The following is a 21,800-nucleotide window of genomic DNA, read 5'->3' on the forward strand; positions in this document are numbered from 1 at the left end:
CAAACTTTTACAGTTGGACATAACTTGCAAAATGTAAGGGGAGAGGTACCCTCAAATCACACATCAGTGAGCACTAATTTGTTAAATATTTAGTAACAAAAGATGACTAGGCAAGATCGGACTTCATCACTCCTACATGAGAATTTATAAAATAACTCTGATAATCTCATATTCTGATCTAGTCAGATCATATAAGAATCCATACTTATCATTTATTATCAGGATATTTATGAAAATGTATTTGTTTTGAATAAAAATGTAATTAAGAAGAGTAAGGCATACTATTTTTACATCTTCTCCTTCTATAGTCTAGGGGCAAAGCTCTTAAGGAAAAAAACCCAAAATACTTTGATGTGAACCTGACACCTTCTATATAAGCAAAAAGGAAAAAACATAGTTGAAAAGTCCGAATTTTTTTGAATTTGGGGGACAAGGTAGATAGAGGGAGATATACTGTCTTCCAAGTAGGAAGTGTACAAGCTGACTAAACATTATTTTTTAGAGGATCATTTTAGATGAACATACAATAATTATTAAGATTATTTGGGGGACAAGTGGAAAATGAGAGCCAAGTTTTATAAAGATTAATTCAAGTGAACATATTTACAATGGAATTGGAAAATCCTTAGCTCCTTGGCTAAATTAAAGCAGTCATTTACTGCATTAGTGTGTATTTTCAAGCAAATACAGAAGCAAAACTCATTAGCTCTTTAAAAAATACACACATTTAATGTTGGTCTGTTTTAATTCTAAGTAAAGCAATTCCAAAAATACAAACTGAACATCAGAGCCATGTGGAACCACCATGATAAAATAAAACAGACATTCACAATAATTACGTCTAAAGACAGTTCAGCTTAATAAATCATCTTCCAGGTATACTAAAGAAAGAATTACTAAAATACTGCTGGTGTTCAGTTAGAATTAAAGGACTTTGGGGAAAATGAAATAATATGATACAGGTGGAGTGAATAAGGTTACACGGGATTTACATTTTCCATTACCCCTAGATATAAACAAACATTCAAAATCAACACAAACTCTGTGTGTTATTCAAAATATTGCAGCTGCAGGAAAGGCAACGTTAAATTAATAGCTAGGGGAAAATCAAGTTTTGGTGGAGGTAAACAGAAGTGACAGTTTTTAATTTGCACTTTTGTAAAGCTCATTTATACCTGGCCAACCAGGAACCAAATGCAGGACAATGAAGTTCTCTGCTTCTTTTGGCTATAATGTGACAAGGAAAGGTCATCTTTTGAAGATGTTTAAAGAAATAAAGCAACTTTCTTTATAAACAGTCAAATAATCAATCAATGGAATAAATAAGTACTAACCCACATTTTTACCGCTCTGTAACCACTACACTTTACATATTTTTCATTTTGGCGGCAAATTCCCCAATTTTTAGGCAAAATCCACCAATCACTTTTAAGAGTAAAATGAATAGCCACCAAAATAAGAATATTCTTCTGTTTACTCTTTGGCTAAAAAAGAAAACAAACAAACAAAACAAAACAAAAAGAAACAGAAGACAACTCTAACACTGGTGATAAAAGAAACTGGTTTTTTACATGTAAAATAAAGTTATCAATTTAAATCTTGGTACATTTTATAAAAACAAGAGGTAATGTTGTAATAAAACAGTAGTAGCCTTGTCAGGCACCATACTGTTTGTTAACCCTGTGCAATAAAATACTTTGTTCATACTACACTTATTCAACATGACTAACATTTACTACAGACATTTCAGGAATCTTCACGGGACTCCTATAGACTTACTGTTAAAACTGAGAGACATTTACAATCAAATGTGCCATGAAAACTTGAAAACGTTACTTCTAGTAGGAGATAATGTTCATATTATTTGAACTGGTTTTAGGTACTGAACAGCTGAGTTACAAGGACTGAAAGTGAAAAGCATTCTAAAAGCCCATGAACACTGTTGTTCACACCCTTCTTCAGAACACACTAAACTTTAAACTTGTCTGACACATTTCTCTTCATACATAGCAAGCAACAGCACCCAATAAAAGCCTGAGAAGAAATGCTGCTGTGTAAATACTGCAACTATTCCTGAAAAAAGAATTATGGGATATATACTCCAAAGCTGCCCATTCCCATAATTTGTATTGCATAGGTCACATAATCACACACATATATATACACACCTGTGTATATATATGCACATGCAAAGAATATATTAAGACGACAATGAAGTCTAGTCACAGAGCAATTTACAGGCTCAATATATTTTTTACACTTTGCTTGAAAGAAAATTTCAATATTTTACAGTCTTTTAGTAGGCATTATATACACTGCACTTTATGAAATCTGAAAGGTATTGAAATAAATTTTTTCCAACATTTTGGCAACAAAACAGACAACGTTTCTCCAAATACTTGTGCTATATCTATCTACATGATCTGTTTGATCTGATAACCACTAATCACAAAAACTGACTCAATGGAATAATTAGAAAAATTATCTAACACCATGCATGGATCTGAATCATTTTTAATATCCTATCCTAGAAACATTCTACAAATCTTAAGATTTAAAAAATTAAGTCTCTGTTCTGATTTTTAAAAGATATCTTTTTATGACAATATCCATAACATTGACAGGTACATGTTAAGGCTAGTATCATCTCCTTTTGTGAATTTTTTTTTTTTTTTTTTTTTTTTTTTTTTTTTTTTTTTAAGAAAGATAGTAAAAGCCAGACTCCTTTATCCTTTAGGGCTTTGAACTGTACCTACAGAAAATGAGAGTGCAGTGAACATAATGTTCAGTCCTACAGTCAGGATGCAGTTGCTCCTTCCCATTCCACAAGATACTGCACCTTTCCATCAAGTGTCACCCGACGAGCCAATACTCGGTATTTTTCACCACATGCTATTCTACCTGCAGCACCAAAATAACTGGTAATGGAGTTTTTTAGATGATTGAGTTGCAACTCCTGATCTGCTAAGTTATTCAAAATCTCTGTGTTGAGTTCATCAAATTGGTAATCTTCTTTGCCTTCATCATCTTTTACAATTTCTGAGTTCTGAGTCTGGAGTGCTCTTCTTGGAAGACGACCCCTTCTCCTCCGTAAATGTGGTATTGCAGCAGGCCAAGATCTTCCTGTACGAGTTCTTTTTCTGGAGTCAGATAATCTATGGAACAAGAAAGGTCATTAACTGTCTACTGAGTTTATAAAGCTTATCTTGCCCAAACAATATATTCTCAGATTTTTTTTCTATCACTCTACTGTAAGTATATACCCTTGCTGACATAAAAATCAGCCAAACCAAAACAATACATGCTATTTTTATAAATGGATTATCACTCGCCTTCGTTAGATTCCATCACCTTCTTGGGGCTGACCTTTGAAGAGCTTTTCTTCCTTAACAATGTACTATTAAGCTTAAAAGAATCAGAGGAAGTTTTTAATTACGAGGCCAATGAGACATATTCTTACCAAGAAGAGGCCTATTCATATTAGTCAGAAATCGTCAACAGTCTTATCATTAAAAAGAAGACAGTTCATTCACTCATTCAATGCAGTAAATACTTAATAAGCACCTACTTTATATACAACATTGTTCCATGTGCTTAAAAAAGATGGTAGAACTAGAATAAATGTTCTCTTATTACCAGTTCTAGGGCTAGTGAAGTAATGTAATGAACTGGAATAAATATAAACTAGAAATCAGGGTACCCTGAATCTAGCTCTATGATATTGGCCAAATTCAAATCTCATATCCTCTGTCTTCTCTTCTGTGAAGAGGTCAAGTTGGGGGGTAGAACTAGATCATCTCTGAGGTCCTTTTTGACTCAGAAATTCAATGATTTTATAACCTTATAACAAGGGGAGAATATAGCCTAATAGCTAAATTCAAATTTACATTTAATTTGAATAGCTAAATTGAATAGCTAAATTCAAAAATTACAATCACACTGCTCAACTCAACATCCCAGCTCTCTTATGCTTGTTAATAAACATGCTAGTCTGGGCATGTTTCTTAAAACTCTCTCAAGTTCTAGTTTCTTCATCTTTAAAATGGAAGTAATAAGACCTACAACTCAAAAGATTGTTTTAAGAATTAAATAAGACAAGGTATAAAGGAAGATTAGCAAAGTGCTTGGATAAGAGGCCAAAACAGTTCACATTATTCTACACAATTCATTAAAAAATAAGTTACATTTTAAGCTCTTTAATACTCTGACTTTTGTATGATTTACATGAGCAGTTTCTAAATTGTGGACAAAAATTAAACTAAGGGAAGTATAAAAACTTGCAAACTATCTTCTCATAACTGACTTATCTTTAATAGAGGTATCCTTCTAAAAAATCAGGTTAACTAAAATATTTGAGAAGTCTGCTACTGATAGAAATCCTGAGTTTAAGAGCTTTTTAGTAACAAAAGGATGTGCATGTCTGATTGGGATATTTAAAAAAAGAAAAGTCTTCCTAAAGCAAGGCATACCTAAATATTATAAGTATAAAAAGGTCTCGGGGAAAAGAATATAACCTATAAACACCATTATACCTCTTTTCTGTGTACACAGCAAAATGACCTGATAAATATTAACAACCTAAGGAATCTACATATAGATTGCTTCTTAAACACTCAAAGGCATACTTGTATCACTTTCAAATGCTAAGAATGTATTTAATCATTACAAAGAAAAAATTATCTAGAAGAAAATTAGTAAGGAATAAGAATATAAAATATCTACCCATAATGCCTGGAAATGCTAGACGAGGTAGTTTCTTTTGCACTGGAAGCACCCGTGAAATCCACATCTGAGGTATTAGATGTATGTGCAGTTCCCTCAGTTCTCCTGAGACAAAAAAATTTAAATGGTATAACGACTATATTACATAACAATAGAAATACTCATTTTCCCCCAAAAGAAAATTCCTAGGATAGGAAAAAATAACTTTCTATTTACCCTATAGAAGAAGGTAAATCCAAGGTAGGATTCTCTGAAATTGATTCCTTATCCTGGAAAATAAAAAATAACATTTAAAGCATGATTCTGAAGAAACTGGAAAAGATACTCATTTTTCAATTAATTTCAAGCTTCTTTCCTCTCTGAGAACATATATTAACACATCCTCTTACCAAAGGTGGCTCAGCAGTTTTCTGAATCATTTTTCTTGTATATGGACCAGGTGGACGACCTACAGATTTTTTCTTTCCTTTTTTTTCTATGCCATTGCTTACTTCCCTGAAACATAAAACCATTATGTATTTAATCTCTGCATAAAGAAAATAAAAAGACAATGTATAATATACACCCTACTTACATAATAATTAGGTTATACTTTTTTTATATTAATGGTAATATAAAAAATTAAAGTTGAATCTACAAGTTTAGTCAAGTGCATAGATAATACATTTCAATTTAAATATACATTTCTTGAGAAATATTTATGTATGAAAGGTTTAAGAAAAAGTGTTCTCTTTACTACAATTCTGAAAAATATATAGCATCTTAAAGTTAAAAAGCAAAAACAAAAGCAGACTACTATACTGGATGGAAGATTTCTTAGTTTAGGTTGTTACTATGTGGGTATTTGGGAAATCTTTCAAGAATTTATTACTAAAAGTGATTACAAATTTAATAGTTACCCATGTGGAACCAGGAAGTATCTATATTAAAATATTTTAGTTATAGACACAGGTTGCCTTTTGAAATGAGTATCTATCTATCTATCTATCTATCTCCTTGAATGATGTTTATCAGAGAATGAAGCCCAGGGTGGCAGAGTATAGAGGAAGGAATTCATCATATCAGGCAGGGAGTCATTCAAAAGACACAATCAGAAAGCTCTAGAAAACCATTTTTGAGACATGAAAGTAAATGTCCACCATTAGGAAGGGGGAAAAAGCAATAGTCAAGGACATCTCTAATTAACAGAAAGGAAAAAAAGAAAGGACAAATATCAACATACAGAACATCTACTTCATTTATTCAACAAACATTATCTACCATAGAAAAGGGGTATCAGATAATAGGAATACAAAGATCTTCCCTGTGCTAAGGGGTTCACAGTATAGTTAGAAGTTGACAAAGGTGTATACAAGCAGGCTAATAATTCAGTGCTATAAGAAAGTCACCCAGGAAAAATTAATTAAAAAACATGGAAAAGGAGGAATACTACTATATAATAGGCTAGAAAGAGGTAAATGGAGAAAACTAGAAAACAACTACTCAGACACCAAACTAAAGTTGGGAAAGTACAAGGAAGGAGAAAGTTGGGGAACTAGAGGAAAAAAGCTTAACTAGAACTATAATCAAAACTCTCAAGGATAAGGTAGATGGGGTATACATTTTTTTTTTTGAAAGATAATCAACATTTATAGAGGACTCTTGGACTAAAGAAAGTACTCTCAGATTAAAAGTACCAATGCATATATAGGACCCAGAAGGAATAAACAATGCCTTTAACGAAAGCTGAACCATTTCCTGGTGGCATCAAATGAAAACCTGATAGCTAACATAGATGGAGTATCTTATTAATATGACAGGAATGAGAAAATTTGTGTAAACCTTTTTTCTAATTCATAAAATGGGCAACTGATAGCAAAGGGTTAATGATAAAATCTGAAAGTGCTAAGAATAAGTATGCTTTCCTTTAGGGAAAAAAAACTTGAAAGCAGTATCTACTTTATTACAAACTCAAATGGATATGAAACACTGTAATTTACCTTTTCTTACTCTCCAAGATGACTATCTCATACCTTTTATTTGCTCCTTAAATTTCTCTCTCTGCACAATCCTCTCAGCCATTCTTCACACCTCAGTATTTCTTTGAGAAAATAGAAGCTACTAAGCAGTAACTTCAGTCATCTTCTAAATCTCTAACAGAACTAGCATCTGTAGCCATTTTTACCCAATTTCAACAAAAGGGTGTAAGTCCTATCAAAAAGTCCTATCAAAAACATATTTATGTTCTAAATCCCTTCCCTTTTAGTTTCTCAAGGACTTTAAGATATCTTCAATTACCTTCCCTCTCTCTTCTCCACTGGATCATTCCTACCAATATATAAAGATAGCTTCCAATTAATTTTCCATCTATTAAAAAGCCATCACTTGAGTACTTCCTTCCCCTCTTCAGCTTCCATTTGTCTACCTCTCTTCACAATAAAACTACTTTGGAGTGCTGTTGACACATGCCCTCCCTTTCTACTTTCTCCCTTCTCATTCAGATTTCTTAAAGATTTCCTTTCCTATTTTCCACTTTTCCTTTATTATCATCATTATTTTGAATCTGCCTATGCCCCTTTTATTAGTAGAAAAAGCCCAGTTTTGACATGTTAATTGAGTAGTGCTGGATTCAATCATACCTTAACCCACTTCAATCTGACTTCTATTCTTTCCTCTCCAAAACAAAACAAAACAAAACAAAACAGAACAAAACAAAACAAAAACCCCTGTTTTTGTCAAGGTCACTAATAACAGAATACTATCTTTGGCAATAAACATTTTTCTCTCATCTTAAATCCACTTCTCAGCAGCATTCAATACTGTTTAATACATTAATCGTTCTTGAAACACTTCCCTTTCTCTTGGTTTTCAAAAACACCAAACTTTCTCGGCTTCCTCCTATCTCACTGATCATTCTTTTTAGTCTCTCTTGTTTATTTCACCTCTTCCAAATCTCCAAATGATAACAGGGCATTATTCGGGGCCACAGTAACTCCCTCCCCACCCCAGCTATTGCTTCCTAGGTAATTTCATTCATTTTCATGGCCTTATAAATCAGCTTCCAAATTTGTATCATGTGCCCTGACCTCTCAGGAACTCCTGACTTAAAGACCCAGAAGTCTATATCTAACATCATCATCACTTAGATATCCCTTGTAAAAATCTCAAATTCAATTAGTATGAGACAGAAGAATGCTTCACTCACCTTGCCAAATCTGCTCTTGCAGGGCTTGATAACAGATAATCACCACCCACCAGTTACTCAAGCCAGAAATCGGAGCATTATATAACTTCTTCACTCCTCCGTTTTATTCATAAATTTAATTCATTAGTAAAGTCAATAAATTCTGCCTCCAACAGAGATCTTAAATCTATTTTCTCTCCATTTGACTGATAGCACTACTCAGACAATCTTTCACCTACACAGCTGCAGCAGTCTTCGTTTCCTTTGCTTCTATTCTTACCTCTATACCTATCCATTCTCCAAAGAGCATACAAAGACGTCTTTTTAAAGGATAATTCAGTCTGCTTACATCTTTAAATAGCTCCTCATCATTAAAAACAATCCGAACTCGAGACCTACAGGACTCTACAAGATCAAGCCCCACCCAACTTTCCAACACCTGATGCTGCTCTCTAGCCCTCATTCATCCCCTACTAGTCTGTGAGTTCCTAAAACATGCCTCACAGCCTTCATACTTATTATTTCCACCACCTGCAGTACTCTTCCCTTTGTTCTGCACATTGTTTGTCTCATTCTTTGAATTTCAGCTTAAGTATCATCTTAAATAGGCTCTCCTTAAGCTTCCTTCTTTAAAAGTAGACTGCTTTACCTATATCCATCCCAGAACAATCTAAACCCATATGCTATGTCCAAGATGGCCTAACATGACCTGTAATTGTTTTGTTTATCACCTTTCCTTCCCACTATACTATTAATACCATCAGGGCAAAAACAAAGTCTGTCTTGTTATTATATCTCCAGCACTTACATAATAAGATGCTTGATAAATGGAATGAATGGACGGATGGATGGATGGATGGATGGATGAGAAATGAACAAACAAATATACAGGCCAGTACTTAAACTGTCTGCTAACAAAATCAACAGGACTTATTCCTGGAAAGCCTAAGATCTAAAATAAATAAATAAACATCTAAATTAAATTAACTCTTTGTACCTTGTCTAAGCAAGAAATTATAAACAGGAAAACAAATCAAGGTAACTACCACTTGTACTTTCAAATATACTAATGAGACTAAATAACACATTTTTAGTTACAAATAAGCTAAAGAGAAAAACTAAGCCACAGATCACTTTTACCTTGAATCAGATATAGGTTTGGATGCCTTTCTGCCTTTAATTTTAAATTCATGGGATGTTCCTTCAGGTTCTTTCTCTGCTTTGAAAGCCACATTTGGTGGCACAGGAGGAACACGAATTCGCAACCCAAACAAATGCTTCTTCTTCTTTATTTCTTTCCCAGACATAAACCTAAATTTTTAAAAAAATTAACTAAAAATTTAAAAACTGAACACATATACATGGCAGACCCTAACTCATAACTTTCAGATGTAAAGCCTTTATACATGAAAGTCCACCCAATACTACAAAAACTCATTCTTTCTCTTTGCTTTCCTTTCCTTGATTCTTATCTGCTCCAGAGCCACTCCATAGTAGGATATAATGGAGGAGTAAGGCGGGAGGGAAAGAATCAGAAGAGAAGAGCACATGTCCACTTCTAACTTTTTAAAGGAAGAAGAGTAAAGCATGGTCTTTTTTTAGTCCTAAAATGTGCTTTTCCATATTTCAGTGTCATCTGTTTAAAAGATTTCAAGAAAGGTTTAGGAAAAGAAGAATTCTATTTCAGAGTGGATCTGTGAGGGGAGAAACCTAGTCAGAAAGTAACAGCTGTTAAGAGTGGAAAAGGGGACCCAGTATGAGAGGTTCAAAAAATAAAAGGAGTCTCCAGTATGTCAGTTCCAGAATTGGAAATAACATGGAGCAGGGAAAAGTTATTTCCGTCTGGGTTTAGGTCTCTGAAAAATGTGTTTCATGACTGTTTCCCAAAGTCCTCAGGCTCCCTACTCCAAAACACCTCACCTACCTTCGTTCTACTAGGCCCTGCCTAACCTGAGGAACCACACACCAAATTGCTTGGAATATTCTTCCACTGTTACGCAGGTTTGAGAAATGGGAGCTAATATTTCTATCATAATAGGAATAGATATATTATTTCTGGTACCCTAAATTGGACTACAGAATTCACATCCCGTAAAGTACTTTTTACCAGTACAGTAACTGCTCAGGCACTTTATGGCTTTTTTAACTGGCCTAAGTATCTAGCTAGGCACTAGTATTATAACATTTTTAAGGAGGGAATGTTGTCCAGTTCAAAAGAAGCAACTTGTTAGAAACAAAAATTTTATAAAATAACTCAATGGCTGGTTACAGCCAGCACGAACACTTAAAAATTTTTTTTTCCTATTGCAATTTTTAAGTGTTTTTTTAAAATGTAGACTTTTTTTTAAAAAAGGAAAGCCCATACAAGAATATATCAAACAATAACCAATTATCAAAAATTTAGTACTAATACTACTTTTCTCTAACTGTTGACAATAACTAATCTTAAAATCTTAGAAGATCTCATAATCATTTTAAAACCAATATGCTCTACAGTATTTTCCACTATCGTTTAACATTTTCCCACCAGCTAAGATTTTATTTTCAGGAGACTGCATTATAAAAACAAGTCATCACTGAATATGTTTTTCAACTGAATAGGCCAAATTCCTAAGATATTGGTATGTCTGCCTCTCAATCACCATTCCCAGAGGATTGCTTTTCCCTTCTCCAACCCTTGAGAATCACTGTTTACTCGGACTAAAAAACAGGACATTAAAAAGTTTAAAATGGTTTGTACTAGTTCTAAACACCAATCCCACAAACCTTAAACAATGCCATTATTCCTTATACTTACTAAATGTCTCCCTCATAGGGATACACAAAATAAATCAACTTACATGGTCTTGTAATCATTTAATGCCTCCAGAACATGCTCATATCTTTCAGATTTTGGTGTGTCTGCCAGCTGTGAAGTATCAAGAAACAATTTAACGCACTATAATTTCATCAATTAGTAATATACAGGTGCTAGACAGAGGCAATGTGATGCAGAAGAAAAGTGTACTGACTAGTATACTGTCAGAAGATCTAAATTCTAATTCCAGGTCCTCACTGACTAGCTGCATGATCTAAGGCCATTTAACCTCTTAAGATTTGTTTCTTATCTATAAAAAGGGGAGTAAAAATCCTCCCCTAATTACTTCACTAGTAATTATGTGAATCAAATGATATGGCTGAAAGAACTGTAAACCGGAAAATGTTACAAGAATGGAATTTTCTTAGTTATTAAATTTAATTCTATGATCTGAGAAAATAAAATATTAGAATGACTTTAATATTAACCATATATTGGATCTAATAGATATTATTAGGGAGGAGTATAAAAAGTAATGAAAACATAAAATTTTATTTACCAATAATCTCCATAACTTTGAAAAATTCTGTGAAACTGGCGGGGAGGGGTTGTTTTCAGAAAAGTTACAGATACTAGCCAGCCCTAAAACTCAAAGTGTCTCAGTAATATTTTATCATCAAAAATCATTTAAAAATCTATTCAATTCTAGAAAGTGTTTTTTGATTTCAAAAGGCTTCTTCAAGAGTCATTTCTGCCTCTTCTTCTAAGTTTAAAGACTAGGGCCCAATAGCAAAAAAATTCTAAATTCTTATAAAAGGACCATTCTCAGTTAAAATCACAAAAACTTAAAAAAATAAATAAATCTAGAATATCATAGCTGACTTCCAAGAGTACCACCAGTATGTTTTTTATCAATTTATCAAAGCTCAGAATTGCTTCAAGAAGAGTAAACAAATCTGTCAGAATGTTAGAGATAGAAGAAATTTACAGAGTCATCTACTCCAACTCTCTTTATTTTATAGATTAGTTAACAGATATAAAAGTTAAATGAAATGCTCAAATTCAATGGCTGGTTAGTGAAAGAGCTAAAATTCTAAACCCAAGTGACAATAAGTCCATCCATTCAACATTCACTAACAGCCCATACTGTGCTAATGCACTGGGTGCTTTTAGAAAATAAAAGAAATAGGACAGTCTGGTGCTCATGCCTCTATACCCTATTACTTCCTCCTACTGTAATTTCTGCAGTGTTCAATGAAAGAGAATTTCTATTAAAAAAGAAATAACACAACAGACATTAAAGCCTGAAGGACACTTGCAGTGTCCATGTAATTCAAGGTTCCATCAACACTGCAGTCCCTTTTATAGTACTGATAGGTGTTCAACCTTGGTTTAAATACTAGCAATGATGAAAGATGATGAGACACCCACTGAGGAAGCCCATTTCACAGGTGGACAAATCTTCCTTCCTGGAACTCTTCTAGTCCTCTCTTACAAGACAGTTCTTCAAATATTTGATAGGAGCTATCATGTCTAAGTATAAGATGCCTAAGTTTAAGAGTAGGTTGAAAGTTTTTAGCAAACACATTGGCTAATTTCATCTCTTCCTCATCCCCACCTCCTCACCTGAACTCTAAAATCTTATCAGATAAACTGATGAAATCAAGTATTCGCTATCATACACTGCTTCTTCTGAACTGGCTGGATGTGTATTTAAGCCTAAGAGCAGAACTTATTTGTAACTATTGTTAATTTGTTTTGTTTTCAGGTCAGTGTTTGAGATAATCTTTTCTCTTGATTCTGTCATCCTTCTTAAAATTAGACACAAAGACAGAATCCTGTGGCTCTCCATTAGAATCTCCCTCAAGAGTATTTCCAAGCCATTGAATGCTTCTGTTTCTATTATTCAACTGGCTACATATCCATTTTTTACTTTTAATTTTAACCAGTTCAAATTTTAGTACCTAATATGGAATTGAGTTACACTATGTTTATACTATACCTATAGCATTTGACTTACCAGTGTGACTAACCATATAAAAGGGGGGGGATATTTAATATGATTTATTCTAATAAAAGTGTTTTTCCTTATAGCTTTTTAAATCTTCACAAACCACACATCTGGAAAATGTAATCTACAATCTTGCTGAAAATCAACAACAAAACTATTTCTCAAACCTATTCCTCTTTTACTTTTTGAAAAGCACAATGAACTCTTTCTTTTGGTACTTGCTCTCTATGGTTTCTCAGATATTTTATCTGTAAGTTCCTTCAGCACTCCAAAACTACTTTCCATAGAACTATATATATTTCAACTTGCATTATGGGGCCAAGGGATCCCTTTCTGCATTTTGAAGACCCAAAGTACAGACATTATAGTTTAAATCAAATAATCTGTATTAAAACAGCACCATATTCTAAGTCTACCATCTGATCATGAGGTTTATAATACTGCTAACATAATATCTATTTTCGTTTCTCCCACCACAGACACTAATCTCACATTATGCTTTGACTCTCAGGGTTGTAAATTTCTATATAGATATAAATGCTATTAGGTATAGTTATAGCTCTTCCTTTCAATAAAATATACCTTTGAATTACCAATATTGAATTCCATGCTGCCTAGCCTTAAGTATGCAAAACAGGGTTAAATAATTTATTTGCTAACCTATACAGCTGTATAATAATACAAAACACTCAAAGCCTCAAGTATTGTTGTTAATCATATTTCTTATAATTTTCATTTTAAAATATTATACCACCTCTATTATACAATTTTTTTTCTCTAGCCAAAACATCGTACCTGCTATAGTATTTCATTTAAGTTTATGACTTTCTCCCTACATCCTTCAAAAGGTAGCACTCAATATACTACTCTGCTATGAATCTTTGGGGGCTGAAATTTAAGATTACCATTAACAGAAAAGTAGGCTGCCTTTATAAAACTAGGATTTCAGATCACATTAGAAATTAAGGACACACACACACACAAAAAAAAGAAATTAAGGACAAATAATAATAATTAGATTCTGAAGTATGAATATTTCTTTTTAACTCTCAAAACCAACCTGGTACAACAGTTATTTCCTCATTCTAAATAAAAACCCTTAAGCAACCTTTATTTGGATCTCAAATATTGCATTATATATTTTTACAATCTCAAAAAAAAAATTACAAAACAACAGTTTCTCAAATTGCTCATTCAGTCTATATAAGGCACAAAGTCTCAAAGATGTAAAAGAAAGAAAACAAAAATCGCATAAGAAAACAGGATATAGACCTATCATTATGTTCCAGTATGTTCTAAGTTTCAACCGCTCTTCACAATCCTGAAATAACCAACTAAGAAAAGAAATATACATAAATGGTAAATTTGCCTTCAAATATTTTTGAAACTTGTTATAAAAGAAGTCATAGCATTTCCTTTATATCAAAAAAAAAAGCATAAAACACTAAAAGGATACCACTGATTCAATTAAGATTGCTCTAAGTAATTAGAAATTGAAGTAAGTATTTACAGGACTTCCAAAATAATATAGAAATACTATTAAATTTTGGCCAGTGTTATCACATATTAAATTAAGTCCTAATTCAGCTCAGAAAATAAATGTAAGTACCTCCCTGTGATTAGTGTGTCCATATATATTCCTAAACAAAAAGCCATAAAACTCTCAATCAACTTCTCAAGTCATCACAAGATTTTTTTCCTTTATCCACATGGAGGAAAAAAACTCCACATTTAAGAGAGAGTTAAATCACAACCATTTTTTTTGTTTGTTTCATTCTGAGAAGAACCTTCTAGACCAAGTGTCTATGTCATATAATCGATTGTATTTATAGTAAGAACCAGTGTTCAAATGACAATACACTTAACATGCAGTATTTCCCATATTTTTTAAGTAATTAAACCTATCTTATAAAAAGATTTTTTAACACAAAAGTCTTTATAAACAAAAAGAAAGTTTCGTAAAACTAAATCTGGATTAGTGACAAAACTCAATTTGCAATTCAATTTCAGTTAACCAAAGATACACTACTTTAATGATCTGGAATAATCCAATATTTGTATTATTTTTGTTTCTATTATCACAAACATTTAAAACTAAACTAAGTTACATTAGTTAATTAATTACATATAAATGTTACAAATAAATGTTGAGGCAGGCATAAATTTTATAGTCTCTATTATTAAATCGTACTCTCAAAATCAATCATGACATTATAAAGATTTAAAAGATTAATAGAGAGAGTTAAAAGCTGAACTTTCATCTCTAAATATTTGAGGATGGAACGACTAATCTAAGTCTGAACATTGTGGTTTGTTTTTTTTTTAATGCAGGGAAAAAGCAATGGGAAATGATTAGAAAGTCACTTGTTCTGAAAATATACTTGATGGCTCCAAAAAATGGAAACATTCCCCAGAAAAGTAAACTTTTCCATTGTAAAGTTTTATTAGAGTATAATGTTCTTAATTTTTAAATTTAAAAAATTTCCTTATTGGCAAAGAATAAGAAATTGAATTGAATGCATCGTCTTATTTCTAAGACATCACATAAGCTACAGAAAATGAAAACATGTATCTACTAATAAATTTTTTATATGTATCAGAAGTACAGCTAGAACCAAAATACCTGAGATTCATAAACTGAATTAATTTCTTAGACTAACTGTCTAGACTAATAGTCTAATTGTGATTTTTGTTTTCTATTTTCAGCATCTTAAATAAAACCTAAGTATAATTTTCCATTTTAATAAAAGAAAGCATTTGACATAAAGTAAGAGTTTTTATATGTGTGCCCACTGTCTACAACGAAGTAATTACTACAGAATTTAATCATGTGAAACATAAAATGTACTAAGAATAGAGATGTATCTGCATATGAAGTGCTGAAGGAATCATGGTTAGAAACAAAGTACTTTAAAAGTATTCATTAAAGTATTAAATATTAAAGATGACTATAATGAACCTTATAGCCACTAGTGCCTTATACTTACTTTTTTCTTTTATTACCAATCATTATTATTACTATTACTATTATTACTAATCATTACTATTAAAATTTATCAACTCTGCAAGACACTGGTTTTCTCTCAAATTTCATCTGGAAAAAACATATAACAGAAAAGAATGTTGTGCTCCAACTTCTAACACTCAAAACATCTTAGCTCAATTAATTTTAATAATATCTTTTACTTAAAAAAATCAAAGTATCCTGCAAGTGTTTGTTTTATAATCTGCACAACTGACCTACCACAAACTAGCTTTTAAATGTGCATTATGTTCTCCCCGATGCCCCATAAAACCCCCAAAACAACTCAAAACACCCTGATATACTATTTGACATGAACCATTTATAAACTGCCCCATGTCTAAAAGCTACAAAAGTAAAAATTCTTCCTAAACTTCTTTAGTTTACACAACTTTTACCTCTTCCAAAAGTAATGTGACTAAAATTCACACATCTGATTCCACATATTATAAAACAAAATTTTTATTTAAGCTAAGAGTAGTTAGGGGTGCCAGGGTGGCTCAGCCCCTTAAGCATCTGACTCTTCAGGTTATGATCTCAGGTTTGTGAGACAAAGCCCCAGGGTCAGGATCCATGCTGGGTGTGGAGCATGCTTAAGATTCTCCTTCTCCCTTTGCCCCACCCCAGCACTCCCACCTTCTCTAAATGAAAAACAAAACAAAACAAAAAATAAAACATTAAGCTAAGAGCAGTTAATATCTAGATTTTAATAATTCAAAATAAATCCTTAAAACAGGTTAACCACTAAAGTTTCTTCTTTGTGCTTGTCCACTGTTTCAAAATCTTCTTCAAAGAACATGCATTAACTTTTATATTGCTTTTTTTTTAAAGACTCTGTAAACCAGCATAAGTGGTTAGACTTCCCAAATGAAAAGCAAAATGAGATGTCAGAATGAGGGGGATAATCTCCAGTTAGAATAGCTTTACTCCCTAACACATTACTCTAACACTATTACTGGGTGCCCCCCATTCCTGGAAGTAAAAGATTATATACAAGGGAGTACCAACAAGAGAGGAAGGAAGAGTGTTGGTTTTATCTCCTAAATCTATAGAAACTTAGAAAAACAGGAGGAGGAAACATAAGATACACAATAAGAATTTCACTAAGGACCCTCCTATCTTTAACTATAATGATTCTCACTTCAGAAAATCAAATAATTTACTTCCTCCTACATTTTTCCAAGTCAACAGGCAATAAACAGGAGGAGAGGGCTGGCCCTGATAGATGTTTAACTTATACATTTATCTTAGTTGTTTTTAACAGAAACAAAACAAAAATTGACATCAAGTAGCTAATAAAGTTAGCTCTAAGACCACTTACCTCTCCAGGATGCAATCTATCCCAGTTTTCATTAATGTATGTCATAAGCTCAAGTTCAGAATCAAAGTATTTCTTCTTGTGAATAACACTTAGGTTGTAAAGGCATAGGTGTGCTATATCTACCCTGGAATCCAAAAATAATCACAATATACAAAAGCAATGTTTTTAGTTATTACGAAATCACATTTTAAAAAATAAAAACAGCAATTAAAAAATCCAAATTGAAGTATATAGGTAAGCAGAGGGTCAACAGCATAAGTTATAATCACAATGTAATAAATTACATATGAAAATAATTGGCAAACATTAACTAAATACTTGCTTATACTGAGTAGTAAACATAAACTAAAAGGAATTTGAGTAATTTCTTAAGATGCATTCAAAGAGGAAGTAACTATATTAGAAAAAATAACTCATAATAAAAATATCTACATTTCACTTATATATAAGCCATAGAACAGCTCATATTTTAACAGACTTTATCTGAGTCATGAGTTAAATCTTATCTTTTCCTAAAATACATAAAACATTTAATAAAAATTTCTAAGTACTGGGGCACCTGGGTGGCTCAGTAGTTAAGCATCTGCTTTCAGCTCAGGTCATGATCCCAGGGTCTTGGGATGGAGCCTCATATCAGGCCCCCTGCTCAGCAGGGAGTCTGCTTCTTCCTCTCCCACTCCCCTTACTTATAGTCCTTCTCTCGCTGTCTCTCTCCCTCTCTATCAAATAAATAAATAAAATCTTTAAAAAGAAAACAAAATTAAAAAAAATTTCTAAGTACTTACTATAAGCATTTTATCAGAAATCTCTCAAAATTCATCACACTTCCCATACCCAAGAATTACACTAAAGCAGAAACCAGCATATTTCGTATAAGACCTCTCTCTTCTGCCGTATGCTATTCTGAAGGCCAAAAGAATTAAAAACATGAATAAGAATTTTGAAAATCTAAAAGGTATGTGAAGCTACGTTCTATGCATTAGAAAATAAATGGCCTTATTATTTCAGCAATTAAACTAGATAATCTTTACTGAAATGACATCAGGTTTAAGGATAAGTAAAAGAAAGCCAAGCATAAAGAAAAGCAAATTTTTATTTAAACCAAGGTAACATATTCAGAAACATTTCATCCTGTAGGTTTAAGAATATGGCCCTTTATTGTTCCTTAACAGAAATGTCTATACTTACCACTGTAATGGTAGACGTTTGAGGTATTCTGGTCCAGAACTGCAGACAGAGCAAATAAATGTATAAAACCTAAGGAAAAAAGAAAAGTTGCATACTGAGTAATCAAAGCTAAACATAAATTATTCAACAATTAAAGCTAATATTCAGCAAGTACATATCCTACAAAAGATAAGCGATACACAAAGCAAAATATAATCTGAATTATGACACTGTGATTTAAAGTTTTTCAGTTAACGACAAATAATGAAATAGTTCATATATGGGGGGGGCAAAAGCACTTTTTTTTACCCATTAGACATTCAGAGCTCACACACAGGTTCATACACAGGTATAGTTTACTAATGTCTTGTGTATACCATGAGCTGTGATGGCAGCCCCCATATACAGTGTTATACTCAATGCTTTAAACAATCTGGTAACATAAAAGAAAATAAGCTTCTCTTCCTAAATTCTGAAAGACAGTAAGCAGCATAAGCCAACATTAAAACCCAGGTTTTTTATGCCAAGTTCAGTGCTATTTTATTTTTCTTCCTAGAGCTCTCTGCTATTCCAAATAGCAGGAGGAGGGTGTAAATTTTGTATCAAGGTTCTGTAGCCTTTTCCAATTTTCTGTCACAGGATCCCTTTGAGGTTTTTAAAAGGAAGGTACCAATGGGAATAGTTTAGAGTATTGTGGGGCAATAGGGGCAAATACAATCACTGATCAAATACTTAAAACTATTATGGAATAACACCTAAAACCACAAAAATTATGTGTATTTTAAAATTATGTATAATTTAATGAAGTCTATCATTTCAGTATTTTCCCTCTAAAGTGACTCCTTCACAAATTATTTGTAATTATATTTAGAAATCTGAAACTGTAAACATAACTGCAGTATAAAAGCAAAAAAAAAAAAAAAAGTATCAATTGGTCAAGTTCATGTGGCCTTCTTACCTATCTCCAAATAGCATTGGCTTTTGCAGGCATTGCACACAAGCCTCATGAAACCACTGCTTACATTTGCAGCATTGTAACATCTTTAAATACCAGCTATAAGAAAAAAAGATTAAAATTACTACTTTTCCAGGTAAAGTTTTAAAAACAAAGCAAAACAAAATCTAGTGGCATTATACAAAATATAGTCATGATTAACCATAACATTTCTGCTATATTTAACACAAAAATTTTTCTTTCCCAAAAGGCTACTGGTGATTCCACCCCTCCTTTCTAATCCACAAGAATTTATAAAGCCTGGTTCCTAGACTAGTGAAGAATCTGTGCCAAAGAACAAACCCAGGATTTTTTTTTTCACACTGACTCTCCACATCTCCTAAGGGAGATTAGTTCAGAGGTACTGACGTGCACAGCTGTTTGCCCAATATACCCAATAGTCACAGGCAGCTCTGCATTGTCACAGTGTTTCCATTATTCCTTTCCAGTATAATGAAAAGCAATGTAAAATAACACCTTTATATATAAATTTGGTTAACATAATTATAAATCTAATCAAAGACTTTACCAGATATAAAGCCTTTGTGACAGGTTTTGTTATTTTTCAGATAGCTGAAGAAGCTAAAACTGAATCTCTATCTAGGGATATCCTCTCTTTTCAGCTGGTATGTGGTTTTGATGTAATGTCCTTACTGGCCACCCAAATAATGCCTTTTCTTCCAATAATTATTTTGCTCAAAAAGTCAGTCCCCAATTAACCATAAGCCACATACAGTCAAAGGAATGAAGACTGATATTAAGTAAGGTTATTATTCATTCATCAGAAGACTAAAAAATGCTAATTATGTTCCAGATAGGTAGCTAGGTCCTCTACTAAAGTCAGAGTGGCTAACAATATCAAACACAGTTCACATGGTCATGGGACTTCAAGAACAATGAATGATCCACTTCATAAAATGTCTATGATGGCTTCCACCTATATTGAGTAATACTTTAAACCAAATGCTAGGTATAAATGAATAAAGGAAAAGATCATTCTCTATGTTTATTCACTGTATCTCTATTTTATAAGTGATTAAAGAAACTAGACAAATGTTTCTTAAATCTGCAGGTGACCAAAAACTAAGAATTGTTATGAAAAGGTTAAATCACAAATTAAAAATTCCATTAAGAATTAGAGATTAGGAAGAATGAAGAGCTAAAAACTCATTCATCTATACATTCATTTATTTATGTTTCATCAAGAACTCATGTCCCAGTCATGGTAAACTTTTACAGACATTTCCTGTAATGCATTTGAACAGATAATATGTTAATGATAATGACTGTCCCTTAATGACTTTTAATGACAATGACTAACCCAGGATTCTCCTCAACAGTACACTTGCTGGGGTGCCTGAGTAGCGTCTGATTTTGGCTCAGGTCATGATCTCGGGGTCCTTGGATTGAGCCTGGAGTCTGGCTCCCCACTCGTTTGTCCCTCTCCTTTTGCCCCTCCCCCAGTTTATGCTCTCACTTTCTCTCTCTCAAATAAATAAAATCTTTAAAAAATAAATAAATAGCACTTGTCTTAAGAGAAGCAGAGTCTGAGAGGAAGGACACAAGAAACCAATAATTACAATTAAAGAGTAAAATATGATTCACTACCATTTTTTTAAATGTAGTACAAATACATGATGCACAACTTGGCTTAATATGAGCTTACACTCACACACAAAAAAAGAGGAATTAGAGGTATTAGTTGACCACCACAGACCTAAACTGAACAACAAAAAAAGTAAGAAGACAACCCAAAAGAAGTAGTAAACAGAATCTTCCCTTGTAATAACAGAAGCATAACGTTCTGAACTCTAATAGCTCAATTATATTCTGTGAGATTATTCTTGGAATTTTCTAACTTTCTAATAAGCATTTTCTAATCATAACACCGTATTTCAAGAGTAACTTTCAAAACCTGGAGAGCAACAAAGACAGAGGTGAGAAGTCATGTCACAAAGAATGTTTGATGATAATGGAGATTTTAACCTGGAAAAAAGACAGTGTTAGTATGAGCCATGGGAGGGAGAAATATGATTGCTGGATTGAAATACTTTTAAGAGTTACCTTATAAGAGAGATAAGATATATCTGTTTAGTTCCAAAGAGCAGAACAAAGACCAGTGATCAGAAGTTAAAGGTAAATTTCTAAACATTCTTAGTTAAAACTCTTGATTCATTTATTTAGCTAACATCTAATGATACAGATGCTATGACCTCTAATTTTCTCCTTAATCTATTGACACTTTCATTCATTTACAATTCATTATCATTTCCATATCACAATCAATAACAAAAATAAAAAAGATAATATAAACAAAAATCACTTAAAGGGCATGAAATAACTATTTACTTACTCTCCAGGGCCTCCACAATAGCAATAACATTGCTGGACATTGGTTTTATGACCTGCATCCCATTCAAGGTCTGCCACACTATAGGGTAATGTCTGCTTCATGACTTGCAATGCTTTGGCATTTGGTCCTTTCTTAAGCGCACCACCCCTCTATATTAGAGGGAAAAAGTTATTTGAACGAATGAAGAATAAAATCTTAAATACAGTTCCTTAACATAAAATGCTTCTGAAACTTCTGAAGAAACTTCCAT

At 32.7% G+C, this 21,800-nt stretch overlaps 1 protein-coding gene across 6 annotated transcripts in view; it reads right to left on the minus strand.

Annotated features, from left to right (window-relative positions):
- Positions 1 to 726: 726 nt before the first annotated feature.
- Positions 727 to 21,800, minus strand: part of MTF2 (metal response element binding transcription factor 2) — a 59,774-nt gene continuing 38,700 nt past the window's right edge. For 4 of the 6 annotated variants that reach the window (XM_032361617.1, XM_032361614.1, XM_032361618.1 and 1 more), the window contains 10 exons: positions 21,551 to 21,699; positions 19,162 to 19,257; positions 18,225 to 18,293; positions 17,037 to 17,160; positions 10,726 to 10,793; positions 9,026 to 9,196; positions 5,112 to 5,217; positions 4,939 to 4,991; positions 4,723 to 4,827; positions 727 to 3,155 (listed from right to left, as the gene is read on the minus strand). In XM_032361617.1, the coding sequence (XP_032217508.1) occupies positions 2,798 to 3,155; positions 4,723 to 4,827; positions 4,939 to 4,991; positions 5,112 to 5,217; positions 9,026 to 9,196; positions 10,726 to 10,793; positions 17,037 to 17,160; positions 18,225 to 18,293; positions 19,162 to 19,257; positions 21,551 to 21,699 (1,299 nt within the window). In that variant the 3' untranslated portion in view covers positions 727 to 2,797. Of the gene's footprint in view, positions 3,156 to 3,332; positions 3,406 to 4,722; positions 4,828 to 4,938; positions 4,992 to 5,111; positions 5,218 to 9,025; positions 9,197 to 10,725; positions 10,794 to 17,036; positions 17,161 to 18,224; positions 18,294 to 19,161; positions 19,258 to 21,550; positions 21,700 to 21,800 lie in introns of all 6 variants that reach the window. The other 2 variants (XR_004289900.1, XM_032361615.1) reach the window with 2 other exon arrangements.

The sequence above is a fragment of the Mustela erminea genome, chromosome 10 (assembly GCF_009829155.1).
Source record: "Mustela erminea isolate mMusErm1 chromosome 10, mMusErm1.Pri, whole genome shotgun sequence".
NCBI lineage: Eukaryota > Metazoa > Chordata > Mammalia > Carnivora > Mustelidae > Mustela > Mustela erminea.